Consider the following 18,173-nt stretch of genomic DNA (forward strand, 5'->3'; position numbering starts at 1 on the left):
ATGCTTTGAGGCTTCATCCTGGGATCCTGGCAAGAAATGAGGACCCTTTGCCCTGGTGAATGTGGAGGGGGTGGCATGTTTACTTTTAGTGACCATCCAAGTCTTTTCTGAGGGTCCGGCTGCAATCTACATAACCAGCTACCCCAGATTTCAGCAGGAGGACCACATCGTGTGCTCCCGGCCCTGCCCCCATAGGCGCCCTGAAGGTGGGGCCTGAGTCAGCTATGGGAGCCAGGCACGCAGCTGCTTAAGAGTCTCCGCCCATTGCTCTCCACATTCCTTTCCAGAAGGACAGCCTGGACGCCTTCTTCCCCCCTTCCCAAAAGGGAAGAGAAAGATCACCATCGCCTCCCCCTGTCCTGGCTCCAGCTGCCTCCCTATGGCAGTAGAAACCCAAGCTAGTGGGTCAGGAAGCTTCCACCGCAGGGAAACAGACATCTCAGATGTCTCACAGAGCGGCACTGTCCTCAAGGAACACGTTTTACCACGTGTGCGCTCAGTCCTTACGCGCATGGCTATTTGGCTACTTTGGGCTTCTTAGGTGGGAGAGGGAAGGAGGAGGGAGGGAATCATAGTTCTCCTGGCTGGCCACCCTCTCTGGGGAGCACACAGCAGTCCAGCCCAGCCAAGGTCACCACCCCCACCCCCCGGCTCCCACCCAGACCCTGCGAGCCCCTTCCCTCCACGCTCTCAGCCCTCAGACCTTCTGCACAAGCCCCTGACATAACCTTTCAGAGCCTCAGCGGTCTCACACGTGCAGGTCAGTGGTGCAGCCTGCGTGAGGGCACCAAACCCAGCTCCCAGCACATCCTGGGAAACAGTTACAAGTTCACCTCCTTCCTCACAGACCTCCCACCCTTCACTGCCTGGAGAGAACAAGTCAGAATCCCAGAGTGGCAGAGCTGGGAATGGCCCAAGAGGTCACCTGAGGCTCAGAGAGGCTGGGTAACATGTCCAAGGTCACACAGCAAATAGCGGCAGAGCGCCCCACCCCCCACCAGAACACAGGGCCCTGAATCCCAGACCTGTCCTTTTCCCACTAAACGGGGCTAGATAATGATCAGATGAAGAAACAGCCAGAGGAATCTTAACTCCACACCTAAATCCTGGTTCCCACAGCCCTTGTTAATACGAATATTAATACTGGTGACAACAGGAACAGCTGCCGTTTACTGGGCCCTTACTAGGCACTAGTGAAGTTAGTAATGGTGACAGTAATAATACACTCTTGCAACGACGCCAGCAAACATCTGCTCTGCACCAGGCGGACACTATGCCCTTCCTGTCTGTCAATGCTCTCCATACTTGCCACCACGCTATCAGGTGGCCTTTGGGGCCAGTGGGCTCTGGCACTGAGAAACGTTCAGATTTTAGGAAGAGCTGGGAGCTATGTGTCACCCCGCCCCCGACAACCTCTCCCATTCATATTTCCCAAGGGGCACCTAAAGGGGGTAAACCATGGCCATCAACAAGCTCATTTCCGTTCAGGTTCCATTTTGCCACCAAATGAGTTGCAAATGGTATTTTTGTTTTTCAAAGTGTTTTTTTGGACTTTGGAATCGCAGATAAGTGAGAGCAGACCTGTAGGATTACTGCCATTTGACAGAGGAGGGAACTGAGGCACAGAGAGAGGTTGAGTAACTTGCCGAGGGTGTCAGAGCAGGGCTCCAGCATGGGCAGTTTGGTGCTGGGGTCCAGGCCCTGGGCCACCACTCTGTATTTTCTACGAGCCTCGCAGTCTGGGTTCCCTGCAACCCTGGCAGGGGTGGGGGCCAGCTAGGTCTCTTCTCCTCCATTGACAGACGCAGAACCCACGGCTTGGAAGGCCTGTGCTTTGCCCAAGGCACCCAGACTCCCTTGTTGCTGCCCTGGGAACAGTGGCTGCTGGGAGGAAGGACAGATGGCGGCCCTGGAGACCACCTCAGGGAGAGCCCAGAGGCTCAGTCCCTCCCACCTGCCCAGGAGGCCTGGAGAGAGAAGGAAGATTGGACCCATCGCCTTCCAGAAAGCCTGTTTCCTTCAGGCTCATGCAAGTCCCACCTCCCCAACTGGGCCTCATCTGCAGGAATAAACACCACCAGGGCATGTTTAGTCTTCCACTGGGATTTACAATGCGCTAGGAAAGAAAAAATAAAGCATTCATTCCAACTCGGGCGATCGAGTGGCGCCAGAACTTCCCCAGCAAAGCCAGGAAATTTCCCCCTGCTTTCCAGAAAAGGAGGTGGGCCAAGGTGAGGCCAGCTGGGGCTGGGGGCGGGAGGTGTGAGGTGTGGAGCCTGGGGGTTGCGGGGAAGCACAGGAGGGGACGGTGAGGTACCACGACAGACACAGCCTGGACTGGAGTCGGGAGAGCTGATTCTCCAAACAAGCCCTGCTCTGGGGCCGGGGGGCGCCTCTAAGGCATGGCTCCCTGTCAGCAGCCAGGCAGATTATACCAGCTCGAGGGGAGGAGCATGGAGTAGAGGAAGGCATGGCCTTGGGTCGGAGGGATGGAGATGGAAATCTCTGCTCTGATGCATCTGAGCTGAGTGTGACCATGGCCCAAAGTCACTGTTTTTCTGGGCCTCAATTTCTTAAACTTGAAAATGCTCTTAAAACTAAAACGTGCGCCAAGTGACTAGCTCAGCCCCTGGGACATGGTTGGTGCTCATAGATGGGCACTGTCTTTATTACTGTGAGATGGGGAAACACGGGGGTGAAAAGGTGGACTGCCTGACACCCCTGCCATGTTGACCAGCTTCTGAGTCACAGGAACCCGCTCACTGGGGCCCAGTTCTTAACCACTCTCTTTGTAATGTACCACTGACTGGGTCCCAGAGAAGCCCCAGGTGCCACAGGGTGGAAATGAAGACCTAATCCCATAGTCCTTGCACTGGAAAAGTAGTTTCCCTTCCCTAAACACTGGCTTTCTGTCTGGCACCAAGCAAACTTCCTTTCATCTACTAAACTGCTATTTCCCCTTTTGCCTTGGCTGCCAGGAAGCTCAGTGTTCAAGTTAGCTCTCAGCTGCTGTGGGTATGCTGTCCCCTAGCTTCAGGAACAATGGTCTTCTTCTGTCTCAGTGTGCATTCGGATCTTTCTCATACTGATTTTAGTTGCTCTATGCCTATGTTGGAAGCCAGCTCCAATTCTCCTGGGAAACAGGCTGGGTGGATTATAAATAAGTAAAGCAGATTCAGGTAGGAACCACTATAATGAAAAATTCACCAGCATGAACCCAGAAGCCAGGCTGCCAGGGTTCAAATCCTGGCTTTGCCACTTACTAGCCGTGTGACCTTTGGCCCAGTGACTTAACCTCTCTGTGCCTCAGCTTCCACATCTGAAAATGAGGGTATTCATACCCATGACCTCCAAGGCTTGCTGTGAGGAACGAATAATTAAATGCAGTATATGCAAAGCGTTTAGTGCCAGGCTTGTTCTAAATTCTATTAAGCATTAGTTGTTGACGTTGCTGTAATGTTTTCTCAGCTTCCTTCCAAGAGAGATCTGTGGCAACTTGACCTTCAAGTGGTAAAATGTAGGAGATCACCTGGCTGCTGGCTCTGCCAGCCCAGTCAGTGGACAAGAACTGTAGCCCTGGAGGAAGGCAGGGTCCCAGCCTCAGCTGAGCCATGGGTGAACTCCGACTGGCCTCAGGGAGCTTGGGCTCTCACCTGGCCTGGCCACTGACCACTGTGTGCCCTCACCCCTCACCTGTAGGATGAGGAGGTGAGGCTCAGGGAAAGAAGGAACGTAAAGTGGCTAACACTGTGCCCAGGATGTGGTGTGAGCCGAACAGGGATTAGGGATGAGGGGTTATCGTCACTACTTCTGATGCTGTCATTGTTACTCATCTCTCTGGGCATCTGCTTCTCTGCCCGTCCACGTGACACTTACACGGCAGAGCTGCTGGGAGGACGAGACAATGTATATAAAGCTTCTAGAAAATACCATGTGCACGGAGTAGGTGCTCCACAATGATAACTGTGACAGCCACAATCGACTGGCAGGCCCAACAGCCATCACCAGCTCCCTTCTCTCTTATGTCTCTGTCTTTAGAGCCTGAAGGCTGGATACTCACTTTCTCAGCCTCCCTTGAAGATAGGGGTGTGTTAATAACCCAGACTGGGGGAGACTGTTGGGAGGCTTGCTTTTCTGATAAAAGGGGAGGCCATGGCTGGCACTACCCCACTCCCTTCCTTCAGGCCACAGCAGCACAGATGTTGTACCTGGTGCTGTGGCAGCCATCTTGCGGCCATGAGGTGAGTGGCAATATGAAGGAAAGCCGTCACAATGAGGATGCTGAACAGGCAGCCAGAACCAGGGCCTCTGAGCTTCCAAACCTGACTTCTGGTTAAGTCAACAACAAATGTCCTTAGAGTTGAAGCCCCAGTATGTCTGATTTTTTATTCCTCAACGCTGACTGTCTTGCCTCTGACACGGGAATAATGGGTTTTTTTTGTTTGTTTTTTTGGGTTTTTTTGCGGTACGCGGGCCTCTCACTGTTGCGGCCTCTCCCGTCGCAGAGCACAGGCTCCGGACGCGCAGGCTCAGCGGCCATGGCTCACGGGCCCAGCCGCTCCGCGGCATGTGGGATCTTCCCGGACCGGGGCACGAACCCGTGTCCCCTGCATTGGCAGGCGGACTCCCAACCACTGCGCCACCAGGGAAGCCCGAGGGAATAATGTTTTTATTGACAGTCTCCTCCCTGGGCCTCATCTGTGGATGAGGTACCGAGAACTGTGCTAAGTGTTTTGCTTAGATAAAGATCATCTCACTGAATCATCACAGAAACCCTGAGAGTTAAATTTATTAATGTCTCCAGTTTACAGAAGGTGAAACAGGCACAGAGAGGAAAGCAGCTTGCCCACGGCCACACAGCTAGAAAGTGGTGGGATGGAGCCAAGATTTGGGCCCAGCAGCGACTCCACCGACCTGTACTGTCCTCTCCTCTAACGTTCTGCCTTGTGACCACAGGGAGCTGGAAGCCTGGGAGGCTGACTTGGCACCTATGGGTTTCCGGTTTTTCTTTTTTCAGCTGCAATGCATGGCTTGCGGGATCCTAGTTCCCTGACCAGGGATTGAACCCGCACCCCTGGCCGTGAAAGTGCGGAGTCCTAACCACTGCACCGCCAGGAAATTCCCCACCTAGGGGTTTCTCTGTGACAACTAAGAGGCCTCTTGTCTAGCCCCCATCCCCAGGCCAACCCTGCCCCCGACCCCGCGTGGCTGGTCCAGCCCAGGTCGGGGGGGTGGGGACGAGGGGGGTGCTTACCTTGCCCATGTTGAAGTAGAATAAGACCCCAGCAGTCACCTGGGCGATGAGAATCAGGAGGAGGAAGGCAAAGTACTGGGAACACAGAGCAGGCACAGAGTCAGCTGGGGGCTCCCCCCAAGTCCTACGCGCCTCAGACGCCCTCACCCAGGCTGGGCCGGGGCTCTACTCAGGCCCCTCTGGGCAGGATGAGGGGGGCTGGGCGGGCGGTGGTGGAGGACCATACTCACCATCCCCAGCAGGCAGCGGACCTCATTGACAGCACCAATGCAGCCCAGGAAGCCCATGAGCATGGTGAAGCCCCCCACGCCGATGAAGACATAGGCCCCCGCCTTGAGAGAGGTGGAGGAGGTTTCTGCGGGTGGACAAGGGCATCCGATTCAGCCTGACTATCTGGCCCTTATTAAGTACAAAACCGGGGCAGGGCTGCTACCAAATCCCTGCCTTGGGGTCAGGGCACTGTGGTCAGCCATCCCGCCGGAAGCCTGTTCCTTCTCCAGCTTTGGAAGCTGCCTCCCCTAGATGTGCACCCCATCCCCCATCTATCCTATCCCCACCTCCCACCCGTCCCCGCTTTAGTTTTTCTCCTTAGCACTTACCAGCATTGAAAAGACTCTCGTTCTACTGGCCTATCTTGCTCATTGCTGCCTCCACAAGCCTGTGAGCTGCACGAAGGCAGGGACTCTGGTCCCTGCTGAACCCCCCGCCCCCAGAACTGTGTCTGGCACAGCAAAGTGCTGTATGAATAACTGTTGAATGAAAGAACCACAGACTGGAAGGTTCCGCTGAGGCCACAGACGCTGAGGGCCTGACTTCCTCCTCATCCGTGAACAAATGCCGGCCTCCCTCGCCCACTCCCTAGGCCTCAGGGGCTTCACATGTGCCGTCTCCCCTCTGCCAGAACTCTACCCAGTAGGTACCAGCACAGCCATCTCACAGATGAGAAAACTGAGGCTCAGAGAGGCACACCAGCATGGGCCAGAGCTGGGATTTGGAGACAGGCAAACCCCCAGCACCACACTCTTTGCACTGAAGCACCGGGCACGTGTACTGACACAGGCGTGACGCTCATTCATGTGTTCAGCCCCCAGAGATTTACCAGGGGCCCACTGTATGCCAGGCGCTGTGCCGCCTGCTGGGGATACAGCCGTCAGCCTGCCGAGGTCCCCACGCCGTGAAGCTGATGGGGTGAGGAGTGTCTCTTCTGGCTGTGTGAAGGGTCGGGAAGCTACTGAAGCCGGCTAAGGTCAAGGACATGGGCAGGGAGGGGCCGGGGTGGTGGGGGAAGGTTGGTCTGAGCAGGTGACATGATCGCTCAGATGAGAATGAAGAAGTCAGAGTGAAGATCTGAGGAAAAGCATTCCAGGCCGTGGGAACAGCAGGTGCAAAGGCCTGAGGAAGGAGTAAGCTCGGCGTGTTTGAAAAATAAAAAGGTGAGAAAGAATGGATCAGTGTGAGTGAGAGAGGAGTCTGACAGGCGACACGCCTGAGGCGGAGAGACGGGCCTACAGGCAATGACAGAGCCCCCGGGGTGGAGGTGGAGGTCAGAAGTTTCATTAGGGCACTTGACCAGCATTTCCTAAGAATCCCAATGGATCACACAGGGAGAAGCTCATGTCCTTCTCCAGCTCCCCGGTGTGGGGTGCGTGGGGTCCCCTCTACCCTGAGGCTGTGACGCACTAGGTGGACCAGGGTGGACGCGCCCCCCGGCAGGCAGGGTGCTGCGGGCTCTCTCCCCTGACAGCCCAGGCACTCCAGAGAGGCTGGTGTGGCACTCTCAGGGTGTGGGGTGTTTCTAGAAGGGTGCAGAACATCCTGGAGCGCCTCAGCAGATCAGGAGGACCTCTCAGGGATGCAGACTCCCGGGTCTGTCAGAGCCAGGCAGACTTTCCAGGAGACGGTCTGGAATCTGCACGGTGAATGTGCTTCCCCGATGACTCTGGCACAGCCAGGGCTGCCACAGTTGCCCGTCAATAGGCTGACTGACCACCATTCCCGGGGGGCACCTCAGAGAGGCTGAGATCCCCACCTCGACCACAGACGGGGCGTTAGGGCCCTTAAGGAATAGCGATAAAGCTGGAGTGTGGGTGGGTAGGAGAGTGTGATCCAGCTCCATCCACTTCCTGGGCACAGACAGAATGTTCTGGAGCTCAGGAAAAGCCCTGGCCAGCCCACTCCACTCTCAGGCACCAGGGCAGGGAGGCCCCCGCTCAGCTCCTCACAGGAGCCCCCAGGAGCCGGACAGAGGCCCCGAGGGGCTGAGTGAGGGGCTTCCTTTTTACTCCAGGCCCTCACCGCTCTGGCTCTCAGCCATCAACAACAGCAGGGGAAGGCCATCAAAGTGTGCTTTTCTTAAACTTCCTGGGTTTGGGTTCCAACAAGCCTTCCCAGCGAATACTCCCCCCATCAAAAGGCAAGTGGCACTGCCTGAAAATCCACAGTGTGCCAGCCCTGAAAAAGGCCCTTTATCCAAACCATCCTGCTGAATTTCTGCCGTGGGCCAATGAGGGTAGATCTGCACCCTGATCTGTCTGTAAGGGCCCAGAGGCCCAGAGCAGGCAAGAGGCCGCAGATGGGGCCCAAGGGGCAAGGCTGGAGGCTGAGACCCCCGCTCGGGTCCTTCGCTTGGGAGGCCAGCCGAGCTGCGGTGTGGCGTCTCTCTTTTCTCAGAAAATTTCATCAATACCAGTCCCTGTCCTCCTCCTGGGTCTCAGGCTGGCCCTGATCTGAGGAACCTGACTTAGGGAGGAGTGGGGTAGCCCGCCCACTGTGCACCAAGACCAGCATCTTCTTGGTTTTATCGGGCCTCGGAGGTACCAGCGAGGTGGGGAGGAAGTGGCCCAAACTGAAAGTGACTGAGGAGCACGAGAAGAGGGTGCCACTTAATCCCAGCTTTGCTGCTAACAGGCTCTGACCCCGGGCAAGCCATTTTCTGGGCCTCTATTTTTGGCTCTGTGAAATAAAACTAATTCCTACTTCTTAAAGATGTTCTAAGGTTCAGATGGTATAATAAACTAATTTAACAATCACTTAGGTAGGGTTTACTATTTACTAGAAACTGTTATTAACTCGCCTCGTTTCTCACGATAGCCTTATGACATACTGTCTATTATTGTCTCCATTTCACAGATGAGGAGACACAGAGGGTGGAGTAACTTGCCCAGGATCACACAGCTAGTAGACAGCAGAGCCAGGATGGGAACCGTGGCTGCCCGGCTCCACGGTTTGTGCTCTTAACCACTGTGCTTGCTTCCGCCTGTTACGGTGTGAATGCGTGGCGTGCTGCAGAGCCCTGTGGTACAGGGGATGGGGGCTCAGGAGCCATGCCCCCTGGTTCACATCCCAGCTCCCTCACCCTCTAGCTGTGTGTGTGCCCTTGGACAAATTCCCTTCAATTTCCTCCATTGTAAAATGGGGTTAGTAATGCCTAGCCCCATGGACCCACGGAGAGGATTCAGTTGGTAAGGGAAGAGCCGTGTCACGCAGGCCTGGCACACCATAGGCCCTGGGTTCCCAGTTCTGACCCTCACTTGCTGTGTGACTCTTAGCAAGTCTTTCTCCTCTTCTCTGAGCCTCAGTTTACCCAAGGGTATAGTGACCGGGCTAGCAGATTGGTGTTTTTGAACTCTGGCTGCCCGGGGAACCCCTGGGAAGATTCTTAAAAACCTCAGTGCTGATCTGAAGTCAGATCCCTTGGGGTGGGGCTAGGCCTTGGTATCTGTAAAAGCACTCGGGTGCATCCAGGGGGCCTCTAAAGCTTGGCCGGCCTGAGATTCTCAGCCCTGAACAGGGAGGAGCAGCAGGAGGTCCCCGGAGCCCCAGTCGGGGTGCAGAGGGCGAAATAGCAGTGGGCGGGTTGGGCTTTGAGACTTTGCCCCGAGATGCAGTGCCCGCAGGGTGTGGGCCACAGCCCAGGAAGCGGGAGCCTGGGCCGAGCAGGGCCAAGGAGGATGTGTCCCATGTGGGGAGGGCGTGGGGCTGGAAACCTAAACCTTAGCCCCAGAATGGGGAGCAGCCCCAGCAGAAGTGAGGACTGACAGCCCCAGATGCATCGGAAGTGGCTGGAGGGTGGATCATCCTTGCTTCCCTTCATGTGTGAGGGGAGGCCGAGCCCCCAGGGCCCCTCCATCACCCATCCTAGCCTGGTTCCGTTTCATTCAAATCAAGCAGCTGTCATGGGCCTGAGTCCAAACCCGCTGCCTCGGGCAGGGCAGCTGCTGGGAGGGGAAGTGAGCCAAGGCTGCACTTGCTGAGGGGAGTGGCATCTCTGTGCTCTGCTGTGCTTCCCTCCCTCCTCAGGACGTCCCCTAGAGCCTAGTGCAGCAAGCCTGGCAGCCTTCCTGGAGGTGACCGTGAGTAGATCGGAAAGGCCTCTCATCATCATCATTGGGCTTCTTCTCCTCCAGCTTCAAGAGTGAGACAAGGGGCTTCCCCTACCATGTGCAGCATTTAGGACCAAAGCTCTGGGGGTTCGAGTCCCACACCTATCACTCAGAGGCTGGGTGAACTTGAGCAAGGGACGTTACTTCTCTGAGCCTCATTTCTTCATTTGTAAGGCAGGAAGTTGCTACTGCACAGGGCTGTTGTGAGATTAAGACAGTTTATCTATGCCAAATGCTTGGCCGCATGCCTGGCCCATCATGACCACAAACGAGAGACACTGGGCCCAGCACCTCCTCGTCAGCACACTTGCCTGACCCACCTGGCTGGTGCCAGGCACACAGTAGGCGCTTCACGCATACTGGACGATCTGCCACTCCTGGCCCTTTTTCTGAACTAGGAAGGGGAGGGGCTGTTGGCCACAGTTTGCTGAGCAGGCAAATGGAAGAACTGAGGATATAAGAGGCTTTCTCAGGTCAGGGCAGAGGGAGGGGCCAGGATGGAGAACACGCCTCTCTCATCCCCCACCCAGTGTTCTCCAGACAACAGCAGCTTTGTTTGGGGAGGGAGAGAAAATTCCTTCTGGAAACCCCTGCAGAGAGGCCCAAGGCGGAGCGGTCAGCATGCAGGACCTGGGCGAGGCCCAAGGCGGAATGGTCAGCATGCAGGACCTAAGCGAGGCCCTGAGGGCAGCTGGAAAAGGGACCGTCGTTGAGGTTCAAGTACTCGTGGGAGCAGCCCTGCCTGCTGCCCCGGACCCCTTTCAGAGGCAGCTGGGGCAGGCGGAGCAGAGGGGTCCTTACGCAGGACAGAGATGAAACTGCTCCTGTCAGCCAGGATCCACACCCCGAAGCCCAGGATCACCGCGCCCAGGACCTGGAAGGAGAAAGGGGCACTTAGTGGGGGGCTGCTCCCAGCCACCCCTGCAGCCTGGCCGGGGGGACACAGGGGAGCTGCCTACATCCTGGTCCAGCCCAGGGATGTCAGGGTGGCCTCAGGCCCCGCACCTCAAGTCCAGTCAACTCCAGCAACCCAGACAGCAGGGCCGTGAGTGGGGAGGCCCTCCTGCCTCCCGTCTCCCCTACCCTACGCCCGCGTGTGGTCAACCTGAGCATACCGGCTCTAGGGGTGCAGCCTCCTGCCACGGGTACCCTCCTACTTATCTCCTGGCCCTGCCCCAGCCTGGGGGCTGGGAGCTTCCCCAACAAGCCAGGCTCAGGGTGGGGAAACCCTCGGGAGACATGACCTTCAGAGCCCAACCCGTCTTCCAGATCTCTCCGCTCCAAGGCCACCTTCCGCAGGAGGCTTCCTGACCCCCAGGCAGACTAAGGGGCCTCTACTGTGTGGCAACCACCGTGGGACCCTTCTTTAATAGCCTTTCCCTCTGGGTTTAACTCTACCACGTGTCTCTCTGGCTAGACTGTGAGCTCCCTGAGGGCAGGGCTGGGTTGCATGCAGCTCTGTGGGCCTGGTGCTGAGGGCCCAGGTGCTGAGGGCCCCGCGGGTGAGTGAGTTCATGAACCAAACTGTGTAAAGTCAGGATTAGAAAAGCAAATGAATGGTGGTGGGGATGGGGTAGGGTGGCTGGCATAGGCCCAGGTATTCCCTGCCTCTCTTCCCTCCACCAGGGGGCAGACCCACAACCGGAGCCCACCTCCCCCAGCCAAGATCAGCCCAGCAAGATCCCATTAAGCCAGCCAAGGCTGGGGAAGGGCCTGCAGTCTAGGCAAAAGCACAGATTCCCTTGAGGGTATGGAGGTGGGGAGGTTTGCATCACCCCATAAGTTTGGCCTTTCCCTGGGGCCTGGCCTGGGTCTACCTGGGGGATAACCCACCTTCAGGGTCCCAGCATGTCACCACCCACCTTTACTACCAGCCCTGGATCCCCGCCTCAGCCAGCATCCTGTAACCTCAGGTGCAAGAGCAGCAGCTGCTGATAAAGCCCTCAGCCTGGGGTGAGCCGCTCGGTCCCAGGGGTTTATCAGCCTTGCTCTACAGATCTTAAAAACCAGAGCTGGGACGCTGGGTAAGGTGAGTGGGGCATTTGCCTCACATGTGAAAATTCAGGGGACACCAAAAACACTCAGGAACCAAGATAAATGAGTTTATAGCAATCATTTTTAAGAAATGAAAATTAATGGGGAAAAAATCCATCATGATGAACAAAATATCAAGCTTTTAAATAAAGACAGGCTTGGTGTTCCTGATTTTTCCTTTTCTTTTTCTTTTTTTGCCGTGTACTGGCCTCTCACTGTTGTGGCCTCTCCCGTTGCAGAGCACAGGCTCCGGACGCGCAGGCTCAGCGGCCATGGCTCACGGGCCCAGCCGCTCCACCGCATGTGGGATCTCCCCGGACCGGGGCACGAACCCATGTCCCCTGCATCGGCAGGCGGACTCTCAACCACTGTGCCACCAGGGAAGCCCCCTGATTTTTCCTTTTGAAAAGGAGCGGGGCCCCGATGTGATGCAGCGCCGTGCTGTTTCTGATCCCAAAGTGAGTGCCTCACTCGTCTCACCCTGGCCCAGGTTCCTTAAAGACAACAGCAGCTGACGACCAGGAAGAGGAAGGCACAAGGACCTCCCCACATTTGTCCCCAGCAACTCACTTGTCCCCTCCTCTCTCCTTGTCAGATGGGCCCTGTTATTGTCCTCACTTGACAGATGGGGAAACTGAGGTCCTAACCTCACCCGAGGTCACCCAATTCACTCATCAGGGGCTCCAAGTCAGGTCTGACTATACAGCTACGCCAGATGGTGGCACATCAGCTGCAGGGATACTTCGGGTCCGTCCCGGGCCTTAGCCTAGAAAGCCAGTCCCTGGGGAGAGGAAGTGCCCACCCGTAAGTGGGGGCACCTCAGACCGCACAGCTTGCGGGGAGGAAGGTGGGCTTTACAGGACCTGGCAGGTAGGTTCCCAAAGACTCCTGAAGCCCTGCTCACCCCAGCCTCACACCTCACAGCACAGCTGGCCTGTGGTCTGCCGCTGCCACCTCAGACCCACGTGGCGGAGCCCCTGTCCGCTCACCTCCTGCACTCACGGGGCAGGGCTGCAGGGAGAACAGTCCTCCCAAATAGAGAATTCAAGACGGCAGAAAATTCCCTCTGGGCAAATATAATCCCAAAGAGAGTAAAATCCCAGACTGCCCAGCCAAGCTCCTCAGCTCGCCTCCCGCAACCCAGGGAGCGAAGTACCTGGGGCTGCCATCTCAGCTCCCCTGCATGTCTGATGACTATGGCCTGAGCGCCAGGTGTGGCTGGATCAGCGCCAGGCCACGGGACAGCCAGAAACGAGGCCAGGGCAGGGGGCCGACAAGACTGGGGGAGGAATCACGAAACCCCCTTTCTCTGTGAACCACCACTGGGGCCGCAGGACACACCCCACAATAACCCACCCCCACCCAGACCCACCAGAATCTCCCGACAGGAGCCAGGAGTCTCACAGCCAGTGTCCTACCCCCAGAACGGCCACGGCAGCTGCGGCCTCAGGGTCTCCTAGGATCTGAGAAAAGCTGACGACAGGGCAATTTCCTGGGGAGTTTGGGGTCCAGAGGGAGTGAAGGCGAGGATGTACACGTGGACCCGCGCGTGTGCATGAGCACACACGGCAACCAGAGTGATTGTGCCAGACCGCGAGTTCAATCATGTAACCGCTTCCCACTGTGCATGAAACAAAGACCCAGATCCTTCCTGGAAGGGCTACGCGGCCCAAGCCCCAGAGAGGCACGCTCTGGCCCACTCCCCCTGTGCTGGACTTCCACTCCTGCTGCCGGGACCCCACTCCCCCCAGCCTCACATAACTCCAGGCAGCTCTTGCTGGCCACCCTGACAAGGTCAAGTGCCTTATTATCTGCTCTCCCTTAGGGGCCATATCCTTCTTTCCCAGGACCGCCTACAACTGCAATTTTATCATCCATTTGAGTAAGCATTTGATCAAAGCCCATCACCCCCCAGAACATAAGCCCTGTGAGTGAAGAAGTCACGGCTCTTCTGCTGGTGAATGTCTAGCTGGCACCCAGGACGGGGTCTGAATACACAGGGGTGTCAAATACACATTTGGTAGATAAGTATTTGTGAAGGCGCACACACACACACACACACACACAGTCTCCTCTCACTCTCTCCTTTCCCTCTCACCCTCCTGTGATAAAAGCTTCCCCTCTCCCCCACTACATCCCCTCCACCACCATGCTGATGGGCCCCGTCCTGGGCCCCAGCACACAGGGAGTGAACACCTGTCCCCCAGGGCCCTGGAGTAGCTGGGAGGAGGCCAAGCGAGACCAGTCCCCAGAGCTCGGGCCCAAGGGAAGCTCTTCTAGGCTCTGGCTCCATAGGGGAGACTGGGAGCAGAAGGGACGCCTTGGCCCCAAACCATCAACTCCTCTCCCTTTCTCCATGAAGTCTCTACCTCCCTCCCTCCCACTGCATGGGGGGAGAGGGGGTGTCTGTGCCCTTGAACCCCAAGCCCCGCCACCTCCTAGGCTATAGCCCAGACTCCTCCCTCCAGTCCCTAGAGCCCCAGGGACAGAACCACAGGGCTCCCACGCTCCCCACCCCATCCTGGCTAGCTGGCCCTTAAAGCTGGGCCTCAGCCTGGGAGCCAAGTGCCTGCCAGGAAAGGCGTGCCTGTGTGGGCAGCCACTTTTTCCCAGAAGCCTGGTCCAGCTGGGAGGGACCTGACTGCCAAGCTGGGAAACCCAGGTGCCCAGGCCCGGCTGCCAACAGTGGAGGGCCAGAGCTGCAGTGGGGTCCCAGCGCCGTCCTTGAAGGGGGAGCTGGGGCCGGAGCCAAGGTGGACGACCAGTAGGGCAGGCAACACCAGGGCTGTCCACGTGCATGTGCGTGTGCATGTGTGTGTGTGTGCACGTGGGTGTACTTGTGTGTGCCAGGAACACACTTGTAAGTATCTGTGTGTTGGGTTAAAGTTATGAGGGGGAGTTTAGAAAGGTTCTTTATTTTCCAAACTTTCTGTAATCCTTTGTAACTTGTAATGTAAAACTTTTTTTTTCTACAAGAAATTCATGTCTGTTGTAGAAAATTTGGAAACTGCAGAGAAGCAATAAAGAATAAAACCCAAATTCCCAGGAACCCCAACACTAACATTAGGAGGTATTTTCTTCTCCTCTCAAAAATATTCATGTATGTGTACATTTTTAAAACTAAAGTTGAATCATAATAAATATCCTATTAAAAAATCTGATGTTTTTAACAGTATAGGGTGAACCAACACCATGAGAGGCCATAGTCTCCAGCAGCACTCCTTTGAAGGTCTCTCCAGGCCACTCTCCCCACAGCCCCACCCCCATCACACACACTCACACTCTCACACATGCACACTCATATACTCACACACACACTCGCTCACACACCCACACCCTCACACCCATATACACTCACACATACACACACACACAAAACCTCATATATACTCACACACATATATACTCACACATAATCTCACACACGCACACACTGATTCCATCATCCTGGCAACTCCAAGGCAGGAGTCTGTCTTGCCAAACCAGAGAGGAAAATTGGGGCCCCAGGAAAAGCAGCTCCAGATGTGCACAGAGCTTATATCTGGGCGGCCCTGGGGCTCATGACCGGGTGAGGCCTGCCAGGGAGGGTCTGGGGAAGGGTCACTGTGTCCTCACCCCGGCCCAGAGCCCAGCCTCCTCTTGCCCACCCTCTGGCAGCTCCAGGGACACCCTCCACCGTGTGGGTGGGGCAGTTGAGACCCAGACCTGTAACAGGCAAATTCTTCAGAGCGGGCGGAGGAGGATGGGGAGTCAGGAGAGGACGAGAAAGATCCCAGAGGCTCCCCTACAACTTCCTGATGAGGAGTCAGGGGATGCCCCAGGGGTTCTCCTCTCCCCATGCCCACTTCCGGCCCTGATAGCCCGGGTACGGCGGCCTCGGTGCTCCAGGAAGGGGGAGGGCTGGGGGGGGCATCCAGCGCTCTGCCATCCAGCCAGCTGGGAACGCTGGGAATCTCCTCACTGCTCCCACCTGCTTCCATTTCCAACAGTCTGGCCTCAGCCCCCTGACCCCAGCCACACCCCACCACCATCCCCAGGCTGGAGGGTCTTGGACGGGGATGTGCCCGGGAGGAGCATCTCTTTTGGAGGCATCTGGGTAGCACGGGTCATACTTACAAAGAAGAGCAAGTTGAAGAGGAAGAGGAAGTATTTGGTGACTTTGATACAGGCTGACCCCATCCTGCTGGTCCGGGAGCTCCCTGGGGAGAAGGCAGGTCAGTCAGCGCGGGGCGGAACCTGGCTGGGGGCTGGGGAGAGGAGAGGGAATCGGTGCTGGTGGGTACTCCAGACCCACCGGCCCCAAATCATCCCAGCCCACCCTCCCCACCCAACAACCTCATGAGGTAGGTACTAAGGTCAGGTCCTGTTTCAGGGGACCCGGAGGCCCAGAGAGCTTAGATGACTGACCCAAAGCCATGCAGCAGGGTGTGGGTGGTAGGTGGCAGCTGGGGTCCGGGTCAGCCACTCCACCAGGGCTCAGCCTAGAGGAAAATTATGGAGGAGACCCTCAGGCTCCCTGAGGCCAGAAACCCCAGAAATGGCTGTGGCCGTCATGCCCCATGGGGTTAAGGGAGCCAGCACAGGCAGCTGGGGCTGAGACAGCTGGACTGGGACAGCTGTGTGGGCAGAGCTGGGCTGGGGGGTGGGGAGAAGCAGGCCACTGAGCAGAGGGAACAGAGGGCCCAAGGCATGGGCTTTATCCCTTCTTCCTCCTGCAGGGGTGAAAGGCAGTCCTAAGCCTTGTGACTCTCCCCTGTCCACACGGAGGTCCCCTCGCCCTTCTCGTATCATTTTTGCCAAGTGGGAGCCCAGCTTCGACTTTACACCTCCAGTGACCGGGGTAGGGGAGTTAAGGGGGAGATTTGGGCACAGCATGAAGCAAAGCCTCCAACGAAGCAAAAGACTGCCTGGCAACGAGCACCCTGTCACAAGTGGCATGGAAGCAATATCTGACTAAAGACTTATGGGGAATTCAAGAGCTACGTGGGGAGATGAGACTGAACACTCTTCCAGGCTCCAGGGTCCAAGACCTGGGTCTGAGAAATGCGGGGACAGCAGTGACTCAGAACCAGGGAAGCCCGGCCTCAGCAACTCCACCTGGGGCTTCCCCCAGGCCCAGAGGGGGAGAAAACAAGGGCTTCCCCCCCGCGCCCCACCCCCATGTCAGGAGATCCTGAGATCTGAGATCCTGAACCCAGGCCTGGCCCCAGGAAGGCCTGCTGGGGATGGTCCACATGAAGGAGAGCTATTGTTTCCTCTCTCCCCTCCCAGCGCAGCGCCTGACAACCACAGGCGCTTCATAAACTGGCGCGGAGTGAAACAGCAAGAGGAAAGAGTGTCTCACCAAAGGAGGCCTGTTTTTCTTTCCTATCAGGGACCTGCTTGAGTCTCTCAGCCCCAAGCAGCTTATAGATAAATCATCATTTCCCCAGAAGAACTCCACCACAGCATCTGAGCCGGCAGCAGCAGGAACGGGACGCTGGCTGCATTCTTGTGAAATTGGAGAAGTGTTGAAACGGTCCTTTGGCAACTGATGTCCGCCAGCAGTGTTGCACAGGCAAGGGAGTTTCTCCACTCTCCGGCTCCTACATCCTCCGCTCAGGCTGGGTGTCTGGGGTAGCCTTGCTGGGTGGCGGGTGTTCAGAAAGGGGCAGTTCTTAGACAACAGTGAACAGCATCTGCTCTGGACAGCCATTGGCATGTGTCATCCCTTTAATCCTCACGACCTGCCCAGAAGGTGAGGAAGGTCTTCCTGTCCTGGGGAGCATGGGGTCGGGGGACAGCCTCAGAGAGATGAGGTAACTTGCCCGAGAAACATAGCTCGTTAGGCAGTGGTAACTCCCGAGGTCAAGATCTGTAAAGGGCTACCTTCCGGGGAGCGGCCACGGCTGTATAAAGGGGTCTCTGGGGATGGCTGGGATTCCATTGTCCAGGGAGGTGGTGAGCACCAAGGTCACTGCTCAAAGGAGCTCTGGTTTGTGGGCAAGGAGGCAGAGGCTGCTGGGCTGGTATCCCCCGATTCTCCGGGCAACCCCGCTGGCCTCTCGTCACTCACACAAACTGAACTAGGCGTAGGGCAAAGAAAGCCTTTCAGCATCCTACAAGCAAACTAAAGCTCAGAGGGGTGAAGGAGCTTGCCCAAGGTCACGGGTACATGGACCAGCAAGGACAGAACCCAGCCCTCCTGGCCTCTTAGGCCGCCTCCTCCTCTCCAGGAGGCAGCTGGGTGGGTTCAGACACTAAAACAGGAGCCAGGCAGCCCCATGACTGGCAGGTGGGTTGGCCAATCAGGGCAGGCCCAGAGACTACCTGGGAATCACCTGAGGGAAGAGAAGGGGCTGAGAATCAGAGCCCGGGTGGGTGGCTCCGGGGCCTGTTGGCCAAGATCCAGGATACAAAGTGTTTCTGCCCCGCAAGTGTTGACATTCCCCGCTCAGAGAAGCAGGGAGCAGGAGATGAACACCTTCTCCATAGTGGGCAGAAGCTGGGCGGTTCCACGAAGG

General features: G+C 56.9%; 1 protein-coding gene across 5 annotated transcripts in view; it reads right to left on the reverse strand.

Annotated features, from left to right (window-relative positions):
- The window catches only part of CD82 (CD82 molecule), a 53,563-nt gene that overhangs the window by 9,815 nt on the left and 25,575 nt on the right, over positions 1 to 18,173 (reverse strand). For 3 of the 5 annotated variants that reach the window (XM_082628830.1, XM_082628834.1, XM_082628833.1), the window contains 4 exons: positions 15,787 to 15,869; positions 10,438 to 10,510; positions 5,485 to 5,609; positions 5,255 to 5,329 (listed from right to left, as the gene is read on the reverse strand). In XM_082628830.1, coding sequence (XP_082484956.1) covers positions 5,255 to 5,329; positions 5,485 to 5,609; positions 10,438 to 10,510; positions 15,787 to 15,869 — 356 coding nt within the window. Of the gene's footprint in view, positions 1 to 5,254; positions 5,330 to 5,484; positions 5,610 to 10,437; positions 10,511 to 15,786; positions 15,918 to 18,173 lie in introns of all 5 variants that reach the window. The other 2 variants (XM_082628831.1, XM_082628832.1) reach the window with 1 other exon arrangement.

The sequence above is a fragment of the Mesoplodon mirus genome (assembly GCF_964341445.2).
Source record: "Mesoplodon mirus genome assembly, chromosome: 7".
Lineage (NCBI taxonomy): Eukaryota > Metazoa > Chordata > Mammalia > Artiodactyla > Ziphiidae > Mesoplodon > Mesoplodon mirus.